The 15714-nt window shown below is 49.0% G+C and overlaps 1 protein-coding gene across 4 annotated transcripts in view; it reads left to right on the forward strand.

Moving 5' to 3' along the window:
* Nucleotides 1-15714, forward strand: part of EVA1A (eva-1 homolog A (C. elegans)) — a 57502-nt gene that overhangs the window by 9588 nt on the left and 32200 nt on the right. Inside the window, exon 1 of one of the 4 annotated variants that reach the window (XM_005853114.2) lies at nt 8352-8464. The exons of 1 other annotated variant lie outside the window; for it this stretch is intronic. In XM_005853114.2, the coding sequence (XP_005853176.1) occupies nt 8362-8464 (103 nt within the window). In that variant the 5' untranslated portion in view covers nt 8352-8361. Of the gene's footprint in view, nt 1-8351; nt 8465-12837; nt 12869-14082; nt 14174-15714 lie in introns of those variants that run through there. 2 more of the 4 variants (XM_005853117.2, XM_005853113.2) reach the window with 2 other exon arrangements.

A 15714-nucleotide genomic window follows, 5' to 3' on the forward strand; every position in this document is an offset into this window, starting at 1 on the left:
GACCCGAGGCCTCAGCTCTGTCCCCATCCCTGCCCAGGTGTTGGAGGCTGGGTGCCCCCGCGAACTCTGCTTCCCAGCGCTTTCTTTTTGCCTCCTCTTCCTCCTACTTTCCTGTTGCTTCCCCCGCCCCCTGCTTTTTTTTCTTTCTTTCCCTTTCTTTCTTTCGGATCCAATAACTCTCACCTCCCTGCCTTTGCAGCCTGGCTTCGGGGTAGGTGATTTCCAAATCTCGGCGCCTCTCTGCCCTGGGTCTCCGGGGGCAGCGACTGGGCTGGCCCGCCCGCGGCAGCGACTGGCTTTGACCCGCGCCGGCCGGGTGCGGACCTGCCTGCAACGTCCGTGGCTCACGTGGAACTCAGTTATCTGGCTCCTTTCGGAGGCACCCAGCTCGCCACGCGCTTTTGGCGACTCCCAGAACCCCGCAATCAGAGCGGACTGGGGAGTGAATAGGCTGTGGGCGCCGCCTAAAGCCCTGGGGGGACGCTCTGCTGGTGGAGAGAGGCGCAGAGGGCTCCCTGCGGCTCGGAGGTTCCCAATGATTGGGTTGGGGCGGGTGGGGGTGGGGGCGTGGAGAGGAGTACTGGATATAGACGTTCGCCAGGCCGAGGAGGTAATAAGGGTGGTTCCCCAAGGCGAGGGGGGTGGGCAACCCCATCGTGGGAAGCTTGGCATTTTGCTGTTAACTCCCCGAGTTCTCACATCGAGTCTAAGAGTAGGAACTTTCATTCCTGTTTTGCAAAGGGCTAAGTGAGGCGCGGAGAGGTTAACTAAGGAGCCCAGGGCCACACAGCTGGGAAGGGGCCCAGCCGGGATTTGGGTACCAGCTGGTTTGTAGGACATATCCACACCCAGTCCTACAGAGGGCTCCTCTCTCCAGTCTGAGCAGGAACCCACCACCTCTTGCTGGTTTGGGGGGGAGGGAAGGGGGGCACACGACCAAGTTTTTTCCTTTTGGAGCCAATACATCTTGATTCTATTCAAATCTTAAAAAGACGTATTTAGTACCTACTATTCTCCCAGTTCAGTGGCCAGCACTGACATTTCACCTTTGAACCTCACTCTTCCATCCTCTTCTCATCCAGTCTGTCACCAAATCTATAATCTGCTTCAGAAGCCTGGCTTGGTCTCCCTCTCCTGGAAAGGCAGTCGAGCTAGGTGGCTAAGAGTGTGGGCCCTGGAGCCGGACCACCAGCGTTTAAATCCTGGCTGTGGCCTTTCTGTGGCTGAATTTCCTCATCTGTAAAAGAGGAATGGGAGGATTTAAAGCAGTGGTTCTCAACAAGGGTTTTGCTTTCGCATCCCAAGTGACATCTGGCAATGTCTGGAGACATTTTTGGCTGTCTACATGTAAGCGGGGGAGGATGCTGTTCATCTGGTGGGCAGAGGCCAGGGATGCTGCTAAATTTCCTGGGATGCACAGGACAGCCTCTGCCCGCCCCCCTCCTACCCCCCAGCCCCTGCGCACAAAGAATGATCAGTCCCAAATGTTAATAGTGCTGAGATTGAGAAACCCTGATATCATGTAACAGTTCAAGAAGAGCGCTATTATTTCCAACTCTCATCCTCTTATCTGCTCCAGTTTGGACAATTATACAAGCTTCTGTCCCCAATCTCCCTTCATTCCTGGGCAAGAATTCTGTTGTTAAAACCCCAGCAGGCCTTGCTACTACAGTCCCTTAAGACCCTTGTTACCCCTCACCCCCACCCCCCCGCCCCCGGAGCTAACAGCAGGGGTGGGAATCTACACCTGTTTTACGAAGGTAGATCCTGTCCGTAATAAAGTTGACAAATCACTGTCTCACAGATAAAATCTAACTTCTGATGTTGGCACACATGGCTGTTCATGACCGGCCTCCACTTACCTTCCCAGCCTAACTTTATGCTGTGTGTGCCTGCCCTACCATACCACCCAACTCACTATTCTTTTTTTAAAAAATATGTTTTTATTGATTTCAGAGAGGAAGGGAGAGGGAGAGAAATATCAATGATGAGAGAGAATTATTGATTGGCTGTTGCTTGCACGCCCCCCTACTGGGGATCGAACCTGCAACCTGGGCATATGCCCTTGGCTGGAATCGAACCCGAGACCCTTCAGTCCGCAGGCTGACGCTCTATTCACTGAGCCAGATCAGCTGGGGCGCAACTCACTATTCTCATCCTCTTATCTGCTCCAGTTTGGACAATTATACGAGCTTCTGTCCCCAATCTCCCTTCATTCCTGGGCTATTCTCCTGCTATTCTAGGTCCTGACTTTTTGGAATTCCTTTCCTCCTTGGCTGGCAAATTTCTCATCATTCTTGGGGCTAGAACTCAATCCCCTTGTGGGTGGAGCATTCTTCAGGTCCTGCAGACTGCTGCTCCCTGTTACCGGAGCCCCATCCCTCCTCCCCCCCTTTTTTCTTTCAATATCTCTCTTGTGTAGTGTATACTGCACTGCATAGGGATCCCTAGTTCATCTCCCACGGCTCTTTATGTACCTAGAACCTAGCACAGTGCCATGCTCACCGTGGTGCTTAAGACTGTGGGCTTTGGAGTCAGGCTGCCTGGGTTCAGGTCCCAGCTCTGCCACTTATTAACTCTGTGGCCTTGAGCAAGTTGACTCAGTCTCTCAAAGCCTTATTGCTAAAATAAGCAGAAACAGCCTGCTTTATCTGCAAAGTAGTGTGACTAACTAAAGGGATAATAATTGTTCATTTTAGTACTTAGTGCTTATTCTGTGCCAGGACATGGTTCAGGTTTAGCATTTTATGCTTTTACTCATTTAATCCTCATAACAACGCTCTAAAGTTAGTACTGTTATTACCCTACTAGAGGCCTGGTGCACAAAATTCATGCACTGGGGGGGGGGGCCTCCCCTCAGCCCCGCCTGCCCCCTCTCACAATCCAGGAGCCCTCAGGGGATGTCCTACTGACGGCTTAGGCCTGCTCCCGGAGGGCCTAACCCACAGTCTGGCCTCCCTCTGCGGGAGGCAACCAGGCTGATCAGGGGAAGGTGCCGCCCCCATCACCCAGCTGCTGCCGCTGCTGCCGCTGTGGCTTTGTCCGGAAGGACGTCTGGAAGATGTCTGGTCTACCCGGTCTAATTAGCATATTACCCTTTTATTAGTATAGATTTTGCAGACAAAGAAATGGAGGCACAGAGGCTAAGGAGCTTGGCCAAAGTCACACAGTGAACGAGGGGTAGGGCCAGGATTCACACAGATATCTCTTCACATAATGCGCTGCTGCCGCTGTGGCTTTGTCCGGAAGGACGTCTGGAAGATGTCTGGTCTACCCGGTCTAATTAGCATATTACCCTTTTATTAGTATAGATTTTGCAGACAAAGAAATGGAGGCACAGAGGCTAAGGAGCTTGGCCAAAGTCACACAGTGAACGAGGGGTAGGGCCAGGATTCACACAGATATCTCTTCACATAATGCAGGTAAAGGGTATAACCTAATGCCCTGCATATAGTAAGTGCTCAATAAGCATGAGCTGAGCTTTATGTGCATTAGTAAGAGCTGAAATCCATTGGGCTTTCCACCTACACCGTACTTGTGACCTAGCACTGTGGCGTTATTTTTTACAATTCCTCTCCTTTCCTCTCCTCCTTACCCTGCCCTCAGCCACAGAGGAACAGGACATTGGGGTCAGTCCCCTGTCACAGTGCCAGGTCAGCACCAGTGAACTTGATGCTAAATGAAGCCTTAAGTTTGCCTGGTCAGGGTCAGAAGAGCATTAACCCTTTGGAGCTGGGGTGTGGAGTCAACATAGCTGCGTGGAGGAGAGAGGTGCAAAGTTGGGGCAGGGACTACCTGACTCCAGCCTTGTCCTTTCTAAGCACGTGCCCCCTGCAGTGTGCACCTAGCACATAAATATTGGTGACATCAGTCAGCGAATGTGGGACGGGTGGGTGAATGCACCAGCTGGGTCTCCTACCTTATACTCGATCAGGTACAGAGCACGCCTTCTCTCCAAGTATTACGAGGAACATTTATATATTAAAGGTAAACCTTGTTAAGAGAATTTCATGACCCATTTGGGGTTTTGGAGAACTAGGTTTGAACCAGGCACTGACCCGCTGTGTGTGTTGTGTGTGACTCCCGATACTAGGTTATGGCGGATCACTTCACCAATTTGGAACCTTTTATTTCATTGAATGCAGCCCTGGGCTTTGAAAGCTGAGTGTCTCGTTGCTGGTGCCTTGGCCACTTGCTCGGTAGGCCAGACTGCCTTGCCAAACTACCTGCACCTTTGTGTACTCTGGCTTCCTCCACAGCTGCTCTGCACAGCTGTGATCCCCCTAATTTGCTTTTTTTGGCAGATTTTCCCCCAAACTTCAGTGGGATGAGGTTCCCTGATGCATGCAATGCCTTGCAGTTTTGTTCGGGGTTGCAGAAATACTCTAGCAAGCCTGCTTTTGAGGGTGGACAGGGTCAGACTTCCCTGCCCATCAACACATCAGAGACCCTTCAGACCCTCCTCCCCCCCCCACCCCCCCCGCCTTTTCCCTTCATATGAAGACTCTTACTGCCTGCTGGCATTATCCTGGTCTCCTGAGTCACCAGCTGCCTGATCTGAGAAACAGATCGCCCTTCTCCGGGGTGCTAATGCCTGGAGGAAAAGTCAGACCCAAGATCTTTGGGCATCACTTGCATTTTCAGGGAGGCTTTCATAGCCTGGTCCAGAAGATAAACTAGCCCAGCAGGGCCTGTCAGGCCTGGGGCCAGGCTTCCAGACCTCTGATGTCACACTTTGTTGGCTGCCCTCTTGGGAAGCACCGCTTAACTAACCAGATTCTTAATGAAGCTGGCTTCTGCTTGTGTGTCTCGTTCTAGGAGAAACACCTCACCCTGTTAGGTCTTGGACTATTCCCTGTGAAACGTACCTTCATGTTTGACTCTGTGTGAAATCCTGTCTGGTGCTGTAAGGGGCATTTGCTCTGGACCAGATTAGACTAGAGTGGCGATGGGATCTTGAGATGTTAGGGTGTGCTTGGGGGGTGAGTAGCTCTGTGTTGGATGCCAGAGACACAAACATGATGAGGACATGGTGCTTATCATCAGGGTCACAGTCCATGACGTGATGGACACATGAACAGGTCACCAGGGTGTATTAAGTAGAATAGGAGAGATCTGGGAGCTCAAAGGAACCAGCCACAGTCTCTGCTGGAGGAGTCAGGAAAGGCTTTAGAGCAGCGGTCGCCAACCTTTCTGACCTCACGGACCACCAGTGGTCCACGGACCACCGGTTGGCAACTGCTGCTTTAGAGGGAAGATATTTGAGCTGGTCTTAATGTAGGAGCTTGCTGGGTTTGGTGGGACTGGCGATCGTGGCTGTTACAGATAGGAATCTGCATGTACACGGCCCAGAGCCAAGGAAGGGCCTGGCAGACGTGGAGGTGATGGTGGGACTGGGCCAATGGAGCTGGGCCTGGGGAGGTGGCTGTGACTTTTCAGCGGTCCAGGAGTCTGTTCCTGCTATTGGGAGACAGTGGGGTGACATTTAAAGCTCAGGTGTGCTGGGCTCTTTGAATGGTGGCCCTGCCTCCTGTCTCTGCTGGCCTGCTTCCTCCTGGGGCAGTGGGACTGGAGCCCAGGGGCCAGGGGAGGGACACTCTCCAGTAAGCAAAGAAGCCACAGTCACAAACAAAGCTGTGCTCCACGGTTGGGGACTGTTGTTTTGTTTTCTTTTCAAAGCCCTGGCTGATGAACTGTGATGGCCCCTTCCCAGTTTGGACTTGTGAACATTATTTTTAGAGCATCCAAAAGTCTCGATGAATTGCTAAGTAACTGATAAGTTTTTCAGGACTTAGAGGGAAGGAGGGTGAGCAGGAGTAATGGAAGTGGGGAGGGAGGAAGAGAGAGAGAGAGAAAGAGAGAGAGAGAGAGAGAGAGAGAGAGAGAAAGAGAGAGGCAGAGACAGAGATATGTACACACACACACAGGTAGAGATCAGATCTGTCTTAAATAAACTCAGCATGTGACCCAGCAGATAACTATCAGGATGGACACATTTCCTGGGGATCAAGTTCACACTTGCAGTTCTCTTTGAACCCAAAGCCTTTGCATAGGTTTCACCGCAGGTGACAGGTACATATGCTTGTTTTCTTTTTATTTATTATTATTTTTGTTGTTAATCCTCACCAGAGGATATTTTTCCATTGATTTTTAGGGAAAGAGGAAGAGAGAGGGAAAGACTCTAGAGAGAAACATTGATGTGAGAGAAACACATTAATTGGTTGCCTTCTGCATGAGCCCTGACCAGGGCCCCGGGCCAGGGAGGAGCCTGCAACCAAGATACACACCCTTGACCGGAATCGAACCCAGAACCCTTTGGTCCGCAGACCAACACTCTAATCACTGAGCCAAACCGGCTAGGACTACATATGCTTGTTGGTTGGATGCTCTATATAGGTGTTTCTATAGGTTGTCCCCAGACTTCATTCATTTACTCACCACTTAGTGACCTGCTAGTACAAAGTGAGTGACAAATGAACGAATGAATGTTCTAGCATGGAAGTCACATTCTGACTCAAGGTGCTCGTGGCCTGAATGGGGAGACAGACAAGAAAACAGACCAACTCAGCGCAGTGGACCAGGGCCAGGTCAGAGGAAGACCCAATCCAGCCCGTAGTCAGGAACAGACGCAGAGGAAGGGTGGTCTCTTCCGAGCATCCTCCAGGGAATGTGGTCCCATGGGTGGTTCCTAGTGTTGGCTTATAGTAGTGACACCTGGGGTAGGTGCCAGGCCCCATGCTGAGGACTTTATGTGCCTTTTTTGCAGCAATCCCCACAGCCACCCTCTGAGGTCGGTATCAGAGGAGGAGAAAGGGTCCCACCTATAGCCCAGAGGTGGACCTGGGATCATATTCAGGCCACTGGACTCCCAGATCTTCACCACCAGTGGTTCTCAACCTTCCTAATGCCGCGACCCTTTAATACAGTTCCTCATGTTGTGGTGACCCCCAACCATAAAATTATTTTCGTTGCTACTTCATAACTGTAATTTTGCTACTGTTATGAATCATAATGTAAATATCTGATATGCAGGATGTATTTTCATTGTTCGCGACCCACAGGTTGAGAACCGCTGCTAGTCTCAGGATGGTCATATTATCATCAAAGATGCTTTTAGAGAATCTAGTGTTCAGAAAGGAAAGTCCAGGTGTGCGGGCTGCTGTGGCCAGGGAGGAAACAGCTATTTCCTCCCAGGTTCCCCCCTTCCCCTCGCCCCTGCCTGATGTCTGAGTCCCGCCCCGGGGCAGTTGGAAGCTCTCTGCTCTGGGGTTCAGCACCTCTCCTTTCCTCCTCCCGCCCCCTCTTTGATCACCTGGGCTGCTTGCACTTTGTCCCCCGCCCCCTACCCCAGAGGAGGTGGAAATGCTGCTCAGCAGAGAAGTCCCCATAAACTTGGGAGGAAAAGAAGGCTTTTACCGAACACCTGCTGTAATTTAAGCCTCTCCACTTTGCCCTGTGCCCTCCTGCCTGTGTCACTCAGACGGCAGGGAACAGCTTTCAGGGGATCTTGTTTCTGCACAGGGACCCGATCAAAAGGGCTGCCTGAGGCCGTCTTGCCCTGGGCACGCACACAGACACGGCTGGCCTGTCCTTTCACTCCCTCATCTTGTTAGGACAAGACAGGCCCCCGCTGCCCGTGGGAGGGGATGGGAAAGGCTCTCCCTGGAAGACACGTGCATTTGCTTCCTGAAGCTCCTGTGCTGTGTGCCACATGGCTGAGCAGCCCTGACAGCAGCTCCCTTTGCTGCAGCGAGATGGACCGTGAGCCTGTGGGGGGTCAGCACCGCCACTTTCCTGCTGTGAGGGCTTGGTGCTTTCTTCTCGCAGCAGGTCAGTTACAGGGGCAGGGAAGGCAAGGCTGGCCTGGAAATTCTCCAACGTCAGAGCCTGCTGCATGTCAGAGCAGCAGGGTGCACTGGGAGGACCTCGTGAAAATGCAGACAACCACTTGGACGCTCAGAGTCTGGAGAAGACACTCGTGAAAATGAAGTGTTCCTGGGGGTGGGCTTGTGTGCTCACAGATAGTTTGGTAGCCTTGCGTGTCTGCTTAGCTCAAGCCGTCAGTGTTGACTGACACCCTTGTGTGCCCAGCACGTTCTAGGCCAGTGATGGCGAACCTTTTGAGCTCGGTGTGTCAGCATTTTGAAAAACCCTAACTTAACTCTGGTGCCATGTCACATATAGAAATTTTTTGATATTTGCAACCATAGTAAAACAAAGACTTATATTTTTGATATTTATTTTATATATTTAAATGCCATTTAACAAAGAAAAATCAACCAAGAAAATGAGTTCGCGTGTCACCTCTGACACACGTGTCATAGGTTCGCCATCACTGTTCTAGGCCCTGGGGACACAAGGATGAACAAGATGCTCTTCCTACTCAAGAACCTTAGCAGTCCAGCGTGGAGATGGGAATCAGAGGAAGTAGCACAGCCCTGTACTGTCCATCTCTCTCATGAAAGTGAGTTCTCGGAGAGTATGACACATGTCTTGTTGATTCCCAAGTCACTGGAGTCTAATGGGAACTCTGGCACATAGTAGGTGCTTGATCAGTGAATGTCGCACCACTCTCAGATGCTGTGCTGCAGGCCATCACAGAGTGTCCTGGGCTTCCAGGTGAGGGGTGCCTAGATGAACTCAGTTTGGACAGCAGGTGGTTCCAAGAAGACGTGCATCTAGGAGGCTGAACTGGAGGCATCCGGTCTGATGAGAGAAGGGCATCCCGCGCAGAGGGACGGGCGAGGAGGACAGCCTGGCTGGGTGTGCTCCAAAAAAGGACGGGAGGGAGGAAGGTTGGAGAGGAGGGAGACAGATCTGTAAATGGACCATCTATAAAAGTGACCACATCAGGAACAGCCTTGCTGAAGAATTTGTTTTATTCTGCAGGCACTGGGGAGCTACTGCAGGATTTCACACAGAAGAGAGACAGGGTCAGAGTTTCATTGTGAAAATAGACCTCTCTGGCCATAGAGTTGATATCGAAGAGGAATAAGACTGGTGGCAGGAAGACAAGTTAGGACACCAGTGTGGCTTATAGAGTGGGGAAAGCTGAGGTGAAGTCAGCCAGACCTCAGCCTACATCCCAACCCCACAACGTCTTTGTGTAGCTTAGGCTGTTAATTAAATGTCTCTGAGCCTCTGTGTTCTCATCTGAAAACAAGGACTCTAATTCCTCCCACATGGATGATATGGACAGTGGTCAGGATTGTGTATAATGAAATATGTGAACTGTCTATTACACTGATCAACCCATAATTGGCATGTGATAATAGTGGCCAATATTATTTTTAATATTATGGTTACTTATTATCATCCAGGTGAGAAATAATGAGCTTCTATCTAAGACACTAATAATAGGGGTGGAGAATTGGGAACAGACTCAAGAAATACTTTGGCAATAAAGTCCACACGATTTGGTGACTGATCTAGCGGGGGAGGAAGGGTGGGGCAGGAGTCTGCGATGACTTGGGCATGTTGGCCTGGGCAACCGAGAGGCAGGATCGTATGGCTATTCATTATGAGAGGTAACGGAGGAGGAGGAGGAGGAGGAGGAGGAGGAGGAAGGAGCAGCATTTGCAGGAAAAGATGTCTAGCTCAGTTTCTGACTCACTGAATTTGAAGTACCGCAGGGATGGCCTGGGGACACATCTAGTGGGCACATGGTTCTGTAGGTTTGACGTTCAGGAGAGAGGTCTTAAAGCAGATTCGTATGCAAACTTCTAGCAAGAGGAATGAAATCACAATGTGACTCAGTTGCTCAAGGAGCGTGGAGAGCACGGGGAGAGGAATTATAATGGCTAATGCTAATTGAGTGTGTGCTGTGTTAGTACTTTATGTGTGTTAATTCTCTCAATAACCATTGCCAGGAAAGACTATATTTATACCTATTTTTAAAGGAATAAACTGAGGCACAGGGATAGTAAGTAGCTGCCTAAGGTCATACAGATAGATGTAAGTGGTGGACCTGCGGAGGAGGAGGAGGAGGAGGAGGAGGAAGGAGCAGCAATTGAAGGAAAAGATGTCTAGCTCAGTTTCTGACTCACTGAATTTGAAGTACCGCAGGGATGGCCTGGAGGACACATCTAGTGGGCACATGGTTCTGTAGGTTTGACGTTCAGGAGAGAGGTCTTAAAGCAGATTCGTATGCAAACTTCTAGCAAGAGGAATGAAATCACAATGTGACTCAGTTGCTCAAGGAGCGTGGAGAGCACGGGGAGAGGAATTATAATGGCTAATGCTAATTGAGTGTGTGCTGTGTTAGTACTTTATGTGTGTTAATTCTCTCAATAACCATTGCCAGGAAAGACTATATTTATACCTATTTTTAAAGGAATAAACTGAGGCACAGGGATAGTAAGTAGCTGCCTAAGGTCATACAGATAGATGTAAGTGGTGGACCTGGGACTTTAGCCCAGGCAGTCAGGATCCGGGGCCTGTGCTATCAATATCTGTGCCAGATTGCCTCTGGGAGTGGGGGGCTTGGTCACAACACTGACCTCGAAGGACGGTGAGGAGAGGACCTGGTGGAGGCAGTGGGGAAGGGCTGGGCAGAGAGGTAGGAGGAAATGGGAGACTGGAATGTGGGAATCAGTAACCTCAAGGGATGTGGAAATCACCTAGGAAAGAAATAAAATATCCTTGGATTTGAGAATTAGGGAGCTGTTGGTGACTTAGTGAGTTTGAAAGGCGAGGTGGGTTGAGGAGCAAATGTAGGGAGAGGAAGTGGAGACGCCAAGCATAGACCGTTCTTTCCAGAAGTTTGGCTCTGAAAGTATCAGGGAGAGAAGATGATCACTGGGGTGTTAGGTAGAAGGAATATTTTAGAGATGGAAAAGGCCTGTTAATTATAAATGGGGAGGGGAAGAGCCAGAGGAGGCCCCACAAAGTGGCCACAAACGCACCTTGCACACTGGGAGAAGTATCTGTATGTTGATTTTCTTCTTTCACACAGATCTGAAATGTTTCTCCCCATGTTCTGGACAGCTTCCATAAAGACGGTTAGAAATCACTAACAAGTCCCTGATAGGTGTTTTGGATTGTCAGTTTTATTCAGTGGAATAGAGAAGATTTCTTCCATGATACCCCACTGTGGATCATTACATGTTAAATCCAGACCATATTAACATCTCCTCTGAATTGTCTTTCAATTGTGCACAGGGAATTGGTTTCTGCTCTGTGGACCTCAGGGTGGTATGGTCATGGGTGACACAAAGCCTTGAGAGGAGAGAAAGGGACCCAGCACAGTGGGGCTGGTGGATTTGCGGTGGGTAGGGGGAGGGGACACTGGCTTTGAACCAGACATGAGACACCTGATCCTCTGAGCAGAAGGAAAGGTGATTGGGTAGAAAGTAAGTCTATAGAAGGAGACAGTTGCTTAGATCTTATAGGAAATGGGAGACACATTATAAGGAGGTTTGCTGGGTGACAACCCTATGCTTGGAATAACCCTCAATGATTTGGCTGCTGCCATTTAAGTTCTCAATAGTGGAAAACACTGACATTTCCTTATGAATGCTTTGTTACCAGGCTTAAAGGACACAGGTTCAACAGGCTCTGAGAAGATGTATTTATCTAGAGCCAAAGACAGTCTCTGTGTTTTAACACATAAGATTCTTTGTTGTTCAGACCACAGGTAGGGACCATGGGGAGTTAATGCTGACTTAAACAAGTAACTCAGGTTTGCCTTAGTTCATGGTGCTGACATCTCTGAGGCTCAGGGCTGGAATTAGGGTTTGGCTGCCAACTTCATGAAGTTGCCTTGGTTGAAAAGCATCTTTGCTCTTCTTTGGAACTTCTCATGAAGTGCACACACCTCCACAGAGGGCCTTTATGGATGTGCCTCTACCAAAGACACTGTCCAGATCAGAAAGACCACACAAGAAATGGCCTTGGGATATATATATTCTACAGACATTGTGTGCATACATTTTTTGGGACACCATATACATATATATTCATATGAAGTAGCAACTTAGCTGAATTATTTGCTTGATCTTGAGCTTTGGGTATCAAAAACAGTGAATAATACATCTCTCAAGGGTCACATTTCAAGCGTGAAGTTTTCCTGGGTACTAGACACTGTTCAAGGTGGGGGGCGGGGATCATTCCTGCTTGACCCTCTCCCCACCCCATCTCCCTGGGTACTAGATACTGTGCGAGGCAGGGGGGGATCATTCCTGCTTGACCCTCTCCCCACCCCATCTTGCCAAGGTCTCCCACCTGGGTGTGAGCATGGAGCGGAGTGCCTTTGGCTGGGTGTGGGTGTGGTGGACAGACAGGACACTCTCCTTAGGGACAGAGGGATGAGGCTGCAGGAATCGTGCCCACCTTTTTCAGTCAGTAAGGAATGGAGGATGTCCTTTGCCCAGAGGGTGTGGCCGGGATATTAGATGGTTCAGTGCAAACATGGACTCAGTGATATCATCATACATGGGGCTTTATTCCAGTTCCATGGGTCTGAATTTGCTCTCCTGGGAAAGGACTATGTAAACATTCCACACCGATTTCAAGAGTGAGTGACTAAGGCTGTATACATGCTCCAAAGTTATTTGTGATGCTTATCCCCAGCCAACCTTCTGGACCGTGGAGCTGCAAGAGGGTCTCAGAGGCAGAATGGGGCATGCTCAGAAAATAACAGCTTTGATACCTTAGCTTCTTTCATTTGTATTTGATTCATTCATAAAATTTTTTCATTCTTTCATTTGTTCATTGAACAAATAGAGCAACTACTATGTGGCTGGCTCCAGACAGGTGATGGTAATGTGGTGATGAAACCAACAGTCTTAGTTCCTGCCTTCCTGGGTTCACAGTTGTTCGAGAAAGAGATTAAAGAAACAAATACACAAAGAAATGCATGAATACTATGGTAGGTACTATGCTGGAAAAGAACAGGGGAGGGAACGGGAGAGAACAGTTAGAATGAGGTGTCTAGTGAGGAAGACAGATATGTAGACTCATATTGACAGTATATGACCTGCCATTTATTGGTGGGATATCACCTTCTAATAAGTTAGTGCCTGACCCTAGGATAGGACTGAGGGGGCAATTTGGGAAGGCTTCAGAAAGGAAGGGATACTTAAGAAGAATCTTGAAGAATAGGTAGAAGTCTTCTGTGTGGAAAGGGGTGGCAGTGTCCAAGGTGAAAGGAACCTGGTGTGTTTGGAGGACTCACATTCAGTGAGGATGGAGTTTAGGCTGCACGAGGGGGAGTAGGGAGAGATGAGCCTGGAAAGCTAGGTGAGGGCCATGAACACGGCTTAGGCTTCCTCTTAGAGACAAGTCACTGGAGGGAGGGATGAGCTAGCAAGGGGAGTGTTCTGGAACACATTACCAAGGGTCCAGCAGACTTTTTCTGTCAAGGACCAGATGGTAAACATTTTAAGCTTTGCTGGATGTGTCGCAACTACTCAGTTCTACCACTACAGGGCGAAAGCAGCCAAGGACAGTATGTAAGTGAATGAGCATGGCTCTGTTCCAATAAAACGGTACGTACAAAGAACAGGCCATGGGCTGGACTTAGCTGTGAGCTGTAGTTTACCAGGCCCTGCTCAGGAACGATAATTCTGGTGGCTCAGTGGAGGTTGGATTGCAGGGTGGAGAGAGAATGGAGGTAGGGGGGCCAGTTAGGAGATGCTGCTTTCATTCAGGGGAACTAAGGGAGAGACCATGGGAGAAATGACCTGTGACATGCTTCAACATTAAAATGACAGGACTTCCCTGGCTGGTGTGGCGCAGTTGGTTGAGCAACAGCCTTTACACCAAAAGGTCGCGGGTTCGATTCCTAGTCAGGGCATATGCTCAGATTGCGGGTTTGGGGGATACAGGAGGCAACTGATGTTATCGATGTTTCTCTCTCTCTCTCTCTCTCTCTGTCTCTGTCTACCTCTCCTTTCCTTTCTCTAAAATCAATAAAAATATATATATTTTTTAAAATGAAAGGACTACATGACCAATTTGAAGGGAACATGTCTAGTTGTTTCTTTAATGCTTAGTGGACTGATTCCTCCAGTGAAGAAAAAAGTTGTGGCCATTCTAGATGTGTGACTCAGAACCATGTGCACATCCTGGGAGTTTATCTGCTGGTGCATCACGTGGATGACCTCATTGTCAAGCAGAATTCTTAAGGCTATTAAGTTGTATTTGCTGTTTTCCAAACTGAAGTTTAGAAGTGGTAAGTCATTTGCCCAAAGTCACATAGCTGGTAAATGATGGAACTGAGACTGAACCCCCGTCTAGTGTCAACATTCCTAAAATGTAGTCTTCTCCCCTCTTTGCCTGTGCAGCTCCCTCCTCTCCCTTCTCTGTCCCTGTTCAGACCCATCTAGCCGTTTAGGGTTCTTAATAGGTCTCTGGCATAGGAAGAACTGAAGCTGAACCCTGGCTGGTGTGTTCAGTGGTTAGAACGTCAGTCTGCGGACTGAAGAGTCTCAGGTTCGATTCCTGGTCAAGGACACATACTTCATCCAGCTTGATCCCTGGCCCCCAGGTCGGGGTGTGTGCGGGAGACAACCAATCAATGTGTCTCTCTCACATCAATCAATGTTTCTCTCCCCCTACTCTAAAAATGAATGGGAAAAATATCCTCAGGTGAGGATTAACAACAATAAAACAAAAAAACAAACAAACAAAAAGAAACAAGAACTGAACCTCTGTTTTAGATACAAAAACTGTTAGGTGTGAATTATTCTGTGATTGATGAAGGACACACCTGGACTTACAGTTCTAACCTGATGATTTTGTTCATGTTACAATCCGGAGAAGACAGTGTGGTATTAGGTTATGGATTAGAGAATCCCTGAACTTAAGTGCCTAGATTAGAACATTGTCTTATTCACTGAGTACTACAGAAGCACAGGAGATATTTGTCAAATTGAGGTAATAATATCAGAAATGGTAACATGTGTAGGCTTAAACCCTGGAGGTCAGGTTTAGCATCTGAAAGGACAAATCTAACACGTTTCAAGGAAGTCAGTTCAGTTACCATTGTCCATCAGGTTGTCTAGTAACCCCACCGATCATTAGTTTAGTGTTTGTCCAGGTTCAAATAGAGACGGCCTCTGTGCTGAACATTTTAAACAGGACTTTAGAGACACAGAAATATTCGAGAACAACTGAATTATATCATGGATAGAGGTCCTTCTAATGAGACCCATGGGCCAGGATTGGGTCCCATGATAAACCAATGGCAAGGAGACCCCCATGAGTGATGTGAATCAATTGCGTGACCCACGCCTTGGGCCAGGGAGGATGGACACACAACAGAAGTGGAGCTCACCCAGCACTGAGAAGGGGGATGCCTGTTGGGGAGATGAATGTCAGTGTCTGCCATAGTTGTTGGTCTGTTTTGACTACCAGCCAGTTACTAGCATCATGCCTGTATTGATGGTGCTTCATCAATAAAAGAGGAAATGAGTGATTCCTCGCCTGTGCTTTGCTTCTGCCCTCCAGGCTGTACTTTTCCCTTGGCGTCCTCCCCTCAAAATCATGTGTCTGGTTGCCACTTTTTTCTCTACCACAAATCCAGAGGCCTCACTGCTCAGGACATTCTTTCTGTTTTGCTGACACCTCAGCTATGCTGGCTCTAATGGTCTGCGGCCACATGCGGTTTCCCACTGGCCATCTCTCTTTGGTCTGCCCTGCTTCACACAGAGAAAGGCCTGCGGACTTACTTGTGGGGAAGTGGTTCTCATAGGACAAGCAGAACTTCCTCTA

The sequence above is a fragment of the Myotis brandtii genome, unplaced genomic scaffold (genome assembly GCF_000412655.1).
Source record: "Myotis brandtii unplaced genomic scaffold, ASM41265v1 scaffold1, whole genome shotgun sequence".
In the NCBI taxonomy this organism is placed as follows: Eukaryota; Metazoa; Chordata; class Mammalia; order Chiroptera; family Vespertilionidae; genus Myotis; species Myotis brandtii.